Source organism: Plectropomus leopardus, chromosome 14 (genome assembly GCF_008729295.1).
Source record: "Plectropomus leopardus isolate mb chromosome 14, YSFRI_Pleo_2.0, whole genome shotgun sequence".
In the NCBI taxonomy this organism is placed as follows: domain Eukaryota; kingdom Metazoa; phylum Chordata; class Actinopteri; order Perciformes; family Serranidae; genus Plectropomus; species Plectropomus leopardus.
In genome coordinates, this window is record NC_056476.1 from 22,727,254 (window position 1) to 22,742,021 (window position 14,768).

At 38.8% G+C, this 14,768-nt stretch overlaps 2 protein-coding genes across 2 annotated transcripts in view; one reads left to right on the forward strand and one right to left on the reverse strand.

The window, feature by feature from the left end:
• Positions 1-4,609, reverse strand: part of pdss2 (prenyl (decaprenyl) diphosphate synthase, subunit 2) — a 36,036-nt gene extending 31,427 nt beyond the window's left edge. Inside the window, exon 1 of the mRNA XM_042500997.1 lies at positions 4,137-4,609. Coding sequence (XP_042356931.1) covers positions 4,137-4,429 — 293 coding nt within the window. The 5' untranslated portion in view covers positions 4,430-4,609. The remainder of the gene's footprint in view (positions 1-4,136) is intronic.
• A 6,855-nt stretch (positions 4,610-11,464) lies between these two features.
• sobpa (sine oculis binding protein homolog (Drosophila) a) overlaps positions 11,465-14,768 on the forward strand; it is a 51,565-nt gene continuing 48,261 nt past the window's right edge. Inside the window, exon 1 of the mRNA XM_042501219.1 lies at positions 11,465-11,771. Coding sequence (XP_042357153.1) covers positions 11,676-11,771 — 96 coding nt within the window. The 5' untranslated portion in view covers positions 11,465-11,675. The remainder of the gene's footprint in view (positions 11,772-14,768) is intronic.

Below are 14,768 nucleotides of genomic sequence, written 5' to 3' on the forward strand. Positions count from 1 at the left end.
CTTGAGAATGGGTGATGTCATTTTAAGGAATTTTAATGGGATAATTCAGTTTTCTTTTTGAGGAGAAACCATATATGACACAGATTATGGTTCCACGCAGAATACTTTCAAGTGTCTTCAAAGAGACTGGAGAGGATCTTTGATTTCAACAGATACGCAGGCTAGTAAGACACCATTTAAACTAATCTTAATGACATCGTATTTATCAAGATATTGAGGACCGAGCTTGAGATTGCAAATGAAAAGGTGAGAAACTGGTGGAAGGAAACACTAGTCGAAGTCAAACTCTCAAGGACTGTCCTTAAAACAAGTTAAGTTTCTTCTCCCCGGGCCGCAGTCCCCTCGTTGTAACTCCACACTTTGGGGCAAAGTTAGCTGAGCTGCAGTTTTTGAGAATGAAAGGAAAGGAAAAACCGAAACCCAACTCCACGAGGGTCTGCCTGTCTGCTATTGTGGATATTTTTATCTGCTGTGCGTCTAAGGCGGAGACACAGTGGGAAATACGAACCAGCCAACCCAAGCTGACAGTGAGGAGTCAGACTGTCAAGAGGTCTGCCCCCCCACCCCAAACCACCCCCCCCCCCTGCTACAACACCCAAATGGATTGTCATATCAGATTTAGGTGTATAGGTTATTACACCCTTGGGCTCCTGTTTCCAACACACCCGTCTGCATGGCGGGATTGAGTTTGAGGACTCTCTCTTCTCGCTCTCCTTCCTTGGTTCTCGAACTTCCTGATTTCTTTGATAAAACATACGAAAGCTGGTGGGATAATATTTGGACAGTGTGGCCTGTTCTAGCTCCTCCTTCATCGATACTCAGTTGTGACTTTGCAGCTGCATCACAATTTAGCTCTATTGGCTTTGTGCAAATATATCTCAGTACTGGATATGAAAACAAACACCTAGTATGTCCATAGTTCTGTTTAGGAACATCTAATCAAGTTGACTTATACCCCAAAAGAGGAGACCGTGATGCAGCAAACTGTCTTTGTCTTTTACCCTCATTTGCAGGCGAAATCATGCAGAGAAAAACAAGATTTATTGACAAAACTGGGACTGGTGGCTGGCTTATTCCTGCATATTTTAAGCTTAGTCGTGACACTTTGGTCAATCCTCCTTTGATTTTGTCTCTGAAAGGGAAGCCTTCATGCAAGGACAAAACCAATTCATAACTTTGCTTTTGCCAGCTCTATTTAAAAAATTTTAACCAAATTCTGAATAAAGACACTTTTACAATTTTAGTAATAGTCTGGTGCACCTATTCTCCTGTTAGTATGAACTGTATGTAGTTTCCTGTACGTTATAAACAGAAATGTTACCGACTCTACTTTGGTTTTGGTACTATACTTGAATATTTCCATACTCTGCCATAATAAAAAATGCAAGTTTTACAAAAAAGCAAATATCACAGAAAAGTAAAAATACAAAGAATAAAAAACTGTATATCAGAACTTCTTTTATCTCCAATAAACTTTTGAGTCCTCGGATTTATCTTAAACTAAAATACAGAGGTCAGAGTCTCTGCAGATAAATACTCCACCACACACTTCTAGAGGGTCATAAGTGATGACTGAGAGGGATTACTTGCTTGCTGGCACAGTAAAAATAGTTCAAACACACTCAGTATAAGAATACAATGTGATGTATAACAGCAAATCAATAACTTTGATACTTTAAGCATAATGTAATGCTTACTTTGCGTCTTAAGTAAAAGATCATAATACTTCTTCCACACACACGAACACACACCTGCAATTGCTTCCAAACTACATTATCCAAGATATGCAGCAATGGTAATGATACACACTGTGTTTTGGTGACAAATACTTAATATGAACACAACTTTGTGTTTGTTTAAAGGAAAACTCCACAAGTCAGCTTTAGTAGTTTATATAGGATTGTAACGTATCTTTTCCATCATCTAACTGTGAAATATTAAATGTTCATTATTGCTGTTGGACCAACACATGCCATTGTTACATCATTCTATGAAACAAAATGAAAAGAGAACCACATGCACAGCAGCTGGAGTTACACATCTGGTGCATTCAGTTTGGATATATAAACTGCTTAGATTTTGTGTATCCCCTTTGAGGGAAAGACGCCAAAATGCTTTTTTAATCCCGTAACTCTGTTCTGAGTAATTAAAGGTGCCATCCACAATTCTAACGAAATATACATTTTGTTAGCAAATCTCTCCCCACAGTCCACTAACTGTCTGTTCTGTGTGTGCAGGTATAAATATAGACCAGAGAGATTCTGAAAGAGCTCTGACGGCTGAGGTTTATATGTTTTGGGTGTTACGTTTAAATATCAACCAACTTTAAACCTTAAGTGCTCCACCAGTCTACACTATGAGGCCTGATCATGCATGTGATGCACAGACAAAAGACTATTTATTTATTTAGCTAAGACAGGGGCTCTGTTTGCACTTTATTCTGTTAATTCAGGTTGCGCACACTGTGCAACAGTAATATATTATTATCATTTATTTATTTTTTCACACCTCATGGTTTTCATTCTGCACTTTAAAACTCATTTAATTGCTTTTTTATTCTTGGGTTTTTTACATATATATTTATATCCTTTTTAACCTAAAGAAGCAACTTATCATTTGTCCAACAAAGGACAAATGATAAGAGGAATTTTTTTTTCTGAACTCAGCAGCACCTCTACCTCTACTGCATCATATTTTCGATGATGAAGTTTGTTGTGATGAGAACTGAGCAAGATTCAAACAAACAAGGTAGCCTATCATCATTTTTGTTAGATGTATACAGCAATAGCCGCTTGAGTCATACGTTTGTTGTGAGGAAACATTTTAGATGGCTGCAATTCATCTGATAGCATCATAAGAGACATTCAACCACTGACAATGCTGCTTGACTGAAAAGAATTGATTTATTGACGACAAACAATTGTTGTTTACCCACATGCTGATGGGATGTTGAAAGGGGATACTAATGCATCTGCAGGTGGGGTCAAGTGTGTTTGGGTCTTGAAAGACGCAACATAAATATAAACCCACAATCACATGACTGCTACCAGATAACCTGCTGAGTTTCACATTTAAGTTTGGCTTGTGATTGTTTTTGAATAAAACAGTGGCTTTTCAAGGATTTGTTTGCAATCATCAGTGCAAAATTAAAGTAAAGATGATGATTAGATGCGAGGGACAAATTAGAGTAATAATGCCACACTCGTGAACTTTGATACTAGTTTGAATCCTCAGGCAAAATCTCCCTCTAGATTTAAAAGTAATATTAACCCCTTGAAGCGACATTGATTTTCTTGTGCTGCTTTCAGATGCCTTTCACACCTTTCCAATTTCTTTCAAAAATATGAGGAAAAAGGCAATGGGCAACTTGGTAAGAAATGTCTCACAAATTGCAAGAAATTAGTAGACTTTTTCATTTATTTATTTTTTTTTAACTTTTTGCCTTTATTTGATAGGACAGCTTTCAGTGTGAAATTGGGAGAGAGGAGATGACGTAGCAAGGGGGCGGGGTTGGAATCAAACCTGGAGCCGGGATACAGCCCTTATACATGTAGCGCCCACTATACAAGGTGAGCTACTGGACGGCCCCAGAAATCAGTATATTTTGAAAAAAATGTTTTAAAGTTCAGAGAAAAAAATATATAATTCTAATAATTACATATTTAAATTGTTCCAGAATTTTTTTCCCCACTTTTTCCAAGTCCTCTTTGCTGTATTTTTTAAAAACTTTTTTTTTGGCTTTGTTGTGTGGTTTTTGTTTGTTTTTACTAATTACCAGGTAACTTTCCTGTACTGCTTAATAATTTCTTGCCAATTTTAGGGCCATTTCTTCATTTGTTATTGATTACCTTCTCCTCCTGTTTTTTTTTTTTTTTTAAAGAAATGAAGCCAATTTGCTCTGGTCTTAAAGAGTTAACTGATAATTGGTATATATTCATGCCGAAATAGAGGGATTCAAACAATAACATATGCCCTTAATTAACAATCCATGATCTTTTTTTTAAATTTTGCTGACAGACAGAGTTTATAAATTTTGCCAGATTTTTGAATGGAGTTTGGTTTGACGTTTCCTCCATGCAGGAGATCTCACTCAGGCCGGAGCTCAGGGGAAAGCGGGATAGTGTGAGCAGTGTTACCTTGCAGTGTTGAGCAGAGGGTGCTGAGTCCCGACCAGCTTCCGGACGTGCATGGCGACATTACTGAGCTCATCGCTGAGCAGGCAGCGGAGGCTCATGAAGGAGGTCGGATATCCGACGATCTTCTCCGCGTCTGAGACCACTTTACTCCAGTTTGACGGTCCTGAGCTGGAGAACAGACTCAGTGTCCTCTGTCCTCGGCTGGACAAAGCCCTGCAGGTCAGTCGCGACCAGGTAGCTGCAAACATTTTCTCTCTGACTGTAATGTTTGTCACAGTTGCTTTAAGTGCCATTCAGGTACCTGCCACCATCTTTAAACTGTATCTCCAGATTCAGCCGCTGACGTTGTTCCCAAACGACGCCGCATTTGTATTAATTATTAAATTAATTTAATTTGTTGTTCTAATACATCTAATCTATTAACATTTTGGGAAGAACTAGCCAAGTTTCACAACACACGACCTGTCACTGCGGGCTGCCATCTTTGACTACGTAATACGTTACGTCGTCGTAAAAACGTAATGACGCACAGTTGTAAATCCAGACACGCCCCGTGTTCTAAAGAGAGGAAAAGTATTTGTCATTTATTTATTTATTTTTGAATGACTTTGCGTTAAATTATTATGGATGGACATAGAACTTAAAAACAACAACAATGGAAAAAAAAGTTCTACGAGAAAAAAGACAGATGATATTGTGGTATGATAAAAATGGATTTGATAGCCAGAAATAAAATATTTCTAATTTGTTTTTGTTTAGTTTTTTTATTTTAATGGGAATTATTATATTAATAAATGTCAATGGACTCAAAAGAAACCCAAAATACAAGAATTCAAAACAGAAACAGAACATTACATCCAGACAATAAATGGACTGAAAGATAGCAAAGCTGGGAAACATTAGACATTTGTAATTCATTAAATATTTTTGTTTGATACTTTGGTCGATGCCCATATTTAAATACAAATACCCCTATGTAAATAGTTGTACATAGTTTGTCCTGCATGGTTTTTGTCTTTGTTTTTTGTTGTTTTTTTCTTTTATGTTCTGTTTGCAGTGTCCTATAGTTACATGACTGAATTTGTAAATATGCAATATCCATGTATAGAGTAAATGAAAAAAAGCAAATAAAAAAACAACAACATTTTTTATAAAGACAGCACTTCTGACTAAGGTCAAACCCCTGTGGAAAACTAGCTGCTCTTCAAATTCATAAACTTTTAAAAACAGGCAGTTCAGACTCATTCTAAAAGATACATTTCTGGCCAACAATATCATCATTGTAACAAAGTTCTATATTGACTACACAAAAGTCAGTATGCCAAAATTATTTGTTATATTTATAATTATCATAAAATGATCATAACATTTTATTTAAAATTAATTTTCTAAATTACTAGCATTTTAAGCAGTTTTTGATGTCATTTCCTTAATGTTGTTGTTTTTTTTAACTTTTCCCTACTTGTACTTTTTACTAATTTCATGATAATTTTTGGGTAATTTATTCTTAAATTGCTTATTGCATTCTTCTCATGTTTTTGAAAAAAAAAAAAAAGCAAGCCAATTTGCCCAGGTTTCAAAGGTTTAGTTCTTAAATTATGTGTGACGGTCAAACCCAAAGCTTTGACTACATTTATGTTGTTTTGCCTTAAAAGCAAAACTCTATAGGCTATAACAATTCAAATAAAAGCTGTCCTTATTTTGGGGGCTGGCATAAGGATTATTGCTTGAGTTATTAGCCTATTGATATAGAAGTTTACTTCAAGCAATACCAGGGGTCTTACACCATCAAAGTTAAGTAATCTGAGGGCCCATCTGCTTTCAAGTTGCACTGGATGTTATTATTTTTTTACATACCTTATGCTTTGCTTCAGTTATTGTAGGACACCCCATGATATTATATTATTATTTTATTTTAATATCTTCCTCCTATTGATAGATTAAGAGCTCGTAGTGTTGCATAGTTCAGTTAACTGACACTGACACATCAGTGACATTTTGTCACTGCTTGTGTAACATAATTGTATTTTTCATGGAAAGCTGCATGTTTCATATTAAATCTGATTACTGTAAATCATAAGCATGCTTAGTGAGATTTTTGCCAAAATGGAAACACTCTTGTTCAAAATTTGCCTTAGCTCTGTCCTGTCTCATTATGTGTTAATATTAAGGCCAATGTCATAACAAACCACAAATTTGAACTTCTTGTAACTTGGATGCCAAGGTCAAAAGGATTAGAGTACCAGATGAAAAAAAACATTAAACTATCTATATTAAATTGTGGAAAGAAACCCCTCATGTTTCGGTTCATGCAACACAATCCTTGGGACAATATGACAGTTCCACAGTATTAAAGGGAAGTGCCCCAGCAGCATTTGGTTTAACAATGCTTTCATTGAATCCAACTCTATCTGCTTATTACTGGACTGGAGAGAAAGTCTGTCAAGGACAACTTACATGACATGGAGCTGTGGTCTCTATTATGGAATAGTCTTACAAAACAAACACACATAAGCTATTGTATGTTCATGTATTACACGCTAGGAAAACTGTATTTTCACCAATTCATTCTCAGCATCATACCGTCCTAATGGGGAAATAGCTACAGCCACTTTTTTGTGTCTTTCAAAACACATTTTGCTATAGCAAAAATTGCACCAAAATCCACACTTATAATTGCCATTAACAATTTTAAAAATAGCAGTTTTCTTCACATATTCATATTCACAACACCTACTGCTTTTAATAAATAGTCACCCCCTGTGTTTCTCTACAGTGTATAATCAGAAGCATTACAGTTAACAGTATGAAGGAAGAATTTTGTGATGCAGGTGAGCTGCTGTGTTAGCACGGCATGTCAAGTGCTGCACTGTAACACACAAGTCATCTCCCCCTGACCTCGCATCACGGTTCACAGCTCCTGTTTCCCCTGATTTTCCGGCTCAAATGGGTGTCACAATGCCATGAGCAGCATCCCCTGGCACTCTCAGTGGCTCTCCACCTGCCAACTCATTGTAATTCCAGCTAAAGTCGGAGGACAGCATGTAGCTCGCACAGATGAAACAGGTAAATTCATGCCCAAAGCAAAAATAATTTATTATGGATCTGTAACTATTTCATATGCCAGTAATGACCCTATTTTGCATTAAGTGAGTGGCCCCTAGCTGAGGAAACCCGCTGTAAAACATCACGCTGTGACACTGTCACAACATTGTCAAAACATGTCATTTCAACATTTTTAATGAGCTCTGCAGGAGCAAAAGCAAATTAAAACAACTATACTAACACATACGTCTATGTGTTACATGTGGAGATGTATATACCCAAATATATACTATGTGCATATGCGATCAGTATATTATGAGTGTAGAACCTTTTTCACAGCAGGAAAAGCACTGGTGAAACAAATTTCATTGACCATGGTTAGGTCCCTTTAAGTGCCCTAGTTAACCGTGACAGTGAGTCAGCAAGCACAACACGAGTTCCCTTGAACCAGCTCACCTTAATGGAATGTTTTTGATGTTATCAATTACAGCTGTGCTTTTCTTCTTTTCAGTCTGAAAAAAAAGCAACCCAAAAACTATATAAGCATGCATCTGTGTGTGAGACGTACAGGGTGTGCGAATAAATTTGCCCTGGGACGATACAGACTACGTAATATATCTATGTAAATTACCTACAGCCATGAACACAGGCAGAGGGCCAGAGGGGCCCAAAGTGTCATGGGGGCCCCTGACCTTCACTTGTAAAATATTAAATTCCAAATTAACACTTACTGACCAGGTAGACACTCAAAATGGGGTTGATTAAATTACCTCAAATTACTCAAAGAGACACAAACAAATACAAGGAGACACAAAATGAGCACAAAGAGACACAGTCTGACCATTAAGAGAAACAAAATTATTAAAAAAGACAAAAAAAATAACCACAAACAGACTCAAAGTGACCACAAAGAGACACAAGACAACAAAAAAGCAAGAGATACCTTGGAGAGACATTAAACAGCCATTAAGAGATGCAAAATAACCACAAAGAGGCTCAAAATGACCACAGAGTGACATGAAACAAAAAAAAGACAAATAAGTACCTTGAAGAGGCAGAAAACAAACACAAGGGCACACAAAACGACCACAGGAGACTCAAAAGGACCACAAAGAGACAAAAATAACCATGCAGGATAGGTGGTGGGGACCTTTGCATGTCTGTGTCCAGAGGCCCACTGTTTTATAATCCATCCATAGCGACAGTTATTTATTGAAATAAATATTCAAAAAAGAGTAGATGGCTGACTGTTATGGTAAAACTGCAGTTTTTGTGTTTTAACCTTAGACTGAAAGTTATAATTGACCCATCCGATAATGGGAAAGCCTTTACTAATCAGTTTTAAACCACTGGATTTGAGCTCTCAGATATTTGGAAATGCACTGAAAGTAAGATTAAAAAAAAAAAAGAAAAACTTTCCATTAGCCATGAAAGGCAGGGCACACAAACTAAAAAAAATTTAAATTCAAGTGCAAAGTGTGATGTTTTGTTTTTTAATATAACTTAAATGAGACCTTTGTTCCATCTTTGTCCTCAATCCTCCCCGTCTTCCACAAGTCCAATAACTGAACTCCAAGATTCCTGTAACATTGGAGGGGACACATATGAAACAGGGGGTTTAGCCGTCCTCTGCTGGAATTTGTGAGTATAAATCACTTAATTTCCTGCATTCTTGTGATTTTTTTAATGCACTAATTTATTATTATTTATTATGTCAAGTTCTTTGATTTTGTCAAAATAAAAGTGCTACTTACATGTTTTTACTAGGGGGAAACAAATGCTCATGTTGTAAATATTGAGGAGAAATGAATATTTCTGGTGGTTACATGCATACAGTCTTTTTCAGAATAAACTTACAATGTAAGTAGAACACAAATACAAATGTTATGTTTAGGAAAAAAACATCATGATTTGGCTTAAAATTCACACAGGAACTGAACAGCCCCCCCGATGAAAGTCCGGAGTTTGTTTGACCCATTCACCTCCACTCCAGCCTGCTCTATACATACTTTATCACTCTTTATATTACGGTAGTTGGGCGGCATGGTGGCGTCGTGGTTCGAACCTGGGTTGGAACAGGGTTCGATCTATGGGCGGGGGCCCTTCTGTGCGGAGCTTGCATGTTCTCCCCGTCTCTGCATGGGTTCTCTCCAGGGTTGCGGAAAATGAATGAATGAATATTACGGTAGTTGCTGGTGGCATCACAAACTGCCGCCAACCAGGGCATATCATACTGCCGCTAAGTGTGTCTCTCTTGCCCCTTTTCCACCAAATCAGTTCCAGTTCTTTAACTCTTTCCAGTCAGGATTCTTGGAACCTTGGTGCTATCTTTTTTTTTTTGTAAAGTGACCTTGAGTTCAAGAAAGGCGCTATATAAATTCAATGTATTATTCTTATTATAATTGCTATAATCTGATGAACCAGCCTGTGTTTCCACCAGTTTTGCATGGAACCATTGTAAACATGAGTTGTAATCACCGGAAGGGGTTGCACAGTGGGGGTCAACAGTTGTAGCAAAATTGCAGATCACATTGATTGGGCTCAATTCCACCCCTGGCCCTTTGCTGCATGTCTTCCCCTTTCTCTGTCCCCCTTTCGCACTATAGCTGTCTTGACTAATAAAAGCCAACCCCCCCCCCCCCACAACATGATTAAAAAAACACCACTGCATGTTCTTCTTTGTCTGACAATTTCTCCATTGTTGCCTTCTTCAGCCGCTCTTTCAAACCTCTAGAATATGAGACATCGACCATTAATTTTGTCACGGTTCATGCTTCCAGTCAAGGAAATCCTGCTGCGAACCAACTTTTCAGTTTCTAAACCAATCTATTTTTAGTCAAAATGCTCTAAATGGTTTAAAATCACAGGCGAGAACCAGAGCTGAACTGGTTTTAAGGCAGCAGTGTTTGATCACTTGGGTTGTTGCCTACTGCCTCTAAAAGTGAGAAGCTATGTGCGTATCATACTGCCACGAAAGGTGCCTCTCTGTGTGTCTCTGACGCTGAAATCACTGACTAAGTGGCTTTACTTTTTGAGTTGGGAGTGAGTTGGCTATACATCCCTGCAAACAGTATTAATCAGCACATAAACGCTGAAAACCTATGTATGCATAGTACCCAAATGAAAACTGAGACACCCACCATACTTATTTTTGCCGTGCATGTTGTTGTCGGGAGAATAACCAGAATGAGGAAAAAGCAACATTCTGAAGGCCAAATGGAAACTTCATCTCAACCCTTGAAACCTGAGCAAATTGGCTTGATTTCCTTCATAAAACATGAAGGCAACAAGCAATGAAAGAAGAAATGATACAAAAATTTGTGAGAAATTATCAAAAAGTACAAGAACATTGGTAAAAAACAAACAAACAAACAAACAAAAAAGTAATCAAGTGCTAAAAAAAGAACATCATTTTTATTTTGTAATTATGATACTTATAAATATCATTTTTCCCTGGCTTTATTCTTTTTTTGTCCAGACATTTTCCCCTAGCTTTTTAAAAATTAATTTTCTAAATCTACTAACTTTTTGCAGTTTGTGGAACATTTCTTACCAAGTTCCTCATTGCTTTTTTCCATGTTTTTGAAAGAAATCCAGCCAGTTTAACCATTGGTTTCAGCACAAGACAAGTGATGTCACTCCAGGTTTTAAAGCTCATCACCACACCTAAAAAAGTTTCCTTTGGCCTTGAGAGTGATGAACCTTTTCCAGCCCTGTGATAAATGATATGCTTTTGGCTGCAATTCTATTCTGATTGCAAAGACACAATTTCTTCTTTCTCAGCTGAGAGGACTGCCGTCATCGTGCACCTGCTCCAGATGCTCCTGACTTTCCACTATCATGTTTCTCTCTTAATCTCTGCAACATCCACTTAAGTGTCTTTAAGCAAGGCACTACACCTGCACAGCTGACAGCAAACTGTTTTTTTCTGCACATGGAACTAAACGCACTTGAACTTCCAGACTTTTGAATTTATGGTGTTGAATGACAGAAAAAGTGAAGTGAAAAAAAAAAGCAAATCTCATTGTAAGACTCCCCTAAAGAACAATGTGGGACTGGATGTCTGTGTGTGTGTGGCACCTGTTTGCTGCTTGCACACTGTCACCATGAGGGAGCGGCGTTAAGTGGATGTGACTGCTCTGATTGCACTCCATGGGAAAGCGAGAAGAAATAGCCTACCTCTGATCATCAACGCGTCATATAATGTTTCAGCGGACGCCCCTCCCCCTGTCTCGTTTTTTCCCCTCACTCAACCTCTCCTTTGACTCACAGAGGCGGCTCACCACTGGGTGCACGGACCGTGGAGGATACGGGCAGAAGATGGCTGACTTAGCCGGGCACCGCGAGCCCTCGGCGGCATCACCAGCGTCACACGGGCCGCTGAAAAGCTACAAGACATCCGCCGTCTGGCGACTGTAAACAGCTGCCTCTTTCTCTCCCCCCTCCTCACCCCTTCCTCACCGCAAATATTGACAGAAGTATCTCAGAGAAAACATGGCAGAGATGGAAAAAGAGGGCAGACCTCCGGAAAATAAAAGAAGCCGAAAGCCAGCTCACCCGGTGAAAAGGGAGATAAATGAAGAGATGAAGGTAAAAAAAAAGGGAGCCCAGTTTGCATGTGAATACGCGTGGAGTGCTTGTGAGGAGCATGCATGTCTGTGGAAGCACTAGACGTCCTTAGTGGAAATATACGATACACTCAAGTGCAATTGGCTGCTCGATAGTCAAACTTTGATTTATCATTTTTTTCGCACCCAAGTTCTATTGTCATATATCCAGTAGCCTGGGCAGCGCACCCTGCCCGCCTTGCACAATGGATGCGGCACCCATTCACTGCCACTGTAGTAAGTTTTGAATCAATGAGGGAATACAGTGTTCGTTCCTGTCGCTTCATGTCATAATTTCGCCGTTTGTGTGCCCTGCCTTTCATGGCTAATGGAAAATCCAGTGCGTCAGTGAAGGCGTCAACAGTGCCTCTACTATTACTATTAATACTGTTTCACTACGGCGCAACGGAGGGCAGCCAATGTGCATAATTAGTAGAAATCAATGGGGGAACACTCGCCTATCCGCGTTGCTTTTGCGGGTCCGACGTGCGTGGGTTCGCCTCTGTGTGTTTGTGTTTATGTGTGTGTGTTGCCCAGCTGCCCAGAGGCGTGTGATCCAGATGTGCGTCTGTGAGCTTTACGCACTCGACAAGAGCACATTGTCTCCACTGCTCGGCCTGCACGCTTCTATCCCAAATATTCACCCACACGTTGTTTCTATTTTATTTAGGTGATATTTGAGCTCCGCGCGGTTCATTGTGGAGAAAGAAAGTGTTCCTGGCATTTGTGTGTGTGTGTGCGTGTGTGAGGCAGAGCTGTGTGTCCGCTTTGTCTTCATCTCTCTCATTGTTTGTACACATTTGGCTGGAGACACATTTGCACTCTGCTGTTCTGGGTGGATATGCAGGTGATCACATTGTGGAAATTGTGATATTTTTTTTAGGCTGTCAGAGGGAGAAGCGAGGGTTCTGGCTTTGAGCGAGTCCTGAAACAACCCTGGAATAAAGCCTTTTTGTATTTAGACTTCTCCAAAAAAGCAGCCGCGTTCACGTGTCACCGCTGATTCCCTCTTACTGTAAAACAGCAAAAAGATAATATGCATTTAATGGGTGTACATTTTGATGCTTGATTGGTGATTATCACAGAGAATAGCAGTAAAGTACACTATTGCATGATAATGTGGCCCATTAAAATCTATTTTTAGCAGTGCAATCTTCTGTCTTTTAGGTTATTTTCCTTTAGTGTTCCATTCATTTGCAGCTGCATTCAGAGTTGTGCTCGCTCTTTACCCTAAAATGCATCAGAGGTGTAGAGAAAGGGAATTTCTTTCAGCTTGTTAAACTGGGAATTTTTCATTCCCAGTTTTAGAAGACTCCATCCTCCTGTTGTCTGCTCCTGATGACAGGAGGAGGGGGATGCAGGGTGTCAGGCAGAAGAAATTTCCTTATTTCTTATCAGGGGAGCACTTGAGGTAGTCTCAGTGGAGCATTTAGACTGGATGAAATCTTTATGAGCATCATTTAGGCACAATAAATTGCTGTCTGTCCAGGGTTTTATTTGACCGTTTTTATCTTTACAGCCGAGAGCAAATATTACCATAAATCTATTTGGACTGTGAAAAAAAAATCTCCTCTAATAATTTATCAGATTGACCAAGTAATTATATGATGTCAGTCATCAGTCAGAAATGATGTTTTATTTGCAGGTGAGTTTTGCTGTTAGATGATAGATGCTGTGACGCGGGTCATCATTCAAGGTTCAGTGAATCGACTGCTCTTATACGATATGTTTTGCAGAGCAGATGTGTCAGTTAAACATCTTATTTGATGAAATCAGCTTCATTTGTCATTTGATTTGTGAGCACAGAGTGGTAACTGTGATCAGTCAAATTGTGGATCAGAGTTTTAAATGTGAAGATGTACCAGACCACAGGGCCGTAATCATCCATTTAACATTGGAGGGGGACCATTTTTAATTGCCACCCTCTGTGACACCACCCTGACCCCCCCCCCCCCCCCCGCATTTTTATAAACAGCTAATCTGACCATTTTAGAGCATTTTGAAACAAAAATCTTAGATCAGAGGTTCTCAAATGTTTTGATGACTGAGTGACATTTTAGGGAGTGACGATGACAGCAAAGTTTTTATCCCTTTGTAAATACATGCGTGTCCTTTTGTGTAATTTTGTGTCCCCTCTCTAAATTTAGAGGTTTTTGCGGGCCTGTGAACACAGAACAGGCGGAGCTCTCTGAGCTCTTGTTTTCTTCAGCAGTAGGTTGTGATTAGGGAGATTATAATTGATCTGTCGGTCCATTCAGAGCTGATTTGATCAGATTGATGGATAAGAGAAGCAGCGGCTGCGAGTTAATGCTTTGGACCCAGCAGAATGAATAGTTAAGTTTCACTTTTAATGTGCCTGATTTTCTGCGGCTCCATCTGTGCCCAAATTATGCACAGTGCTCCGAGAGTGTGGTGCAATGAATAACTGAATGTTATGTATATTTTTTAACTTCCAGTGAACGGTCCAACTCCAAAGATAGAAAATCAATTTGTGGCAGCAGATGTTTTAATCGTGCCGGGTCGCCACAATTAAATTATTTTGTTTGAAACCCTGCGATTACTTTTTTTTCTAACATACAAATACAGTTGACAGTAACATCGGCTATATACCACTCATATTACATTCTAGTTTTTCTCTTTTTTATATATTTTAAAGAGAGACATTAGTTGTGCCTGCCCATAGCAGTCAAACAACTCCTGCTAGGGTAACACTGCTTGGACAAACCACATGCAGAAATGCAGTACACTGTAATACTAGAACTAGTATAAATAATGATAATAACAATAATTTGTTAAGGGTCCCATATTATGCTAATTTTCTGGGTCATACTTGTATTTGGGATTTCTTCCAGCTTTTTTATGCTTTAATGATCAGAAACACTTGATTGTCATCATACTGTCTGCCTGAATATATCTGTTTTCATTCTTTGCCTGAAATGCTCCGTTTTAGCACCGGTGTCTCTAGCCGAAAAAGTACAGT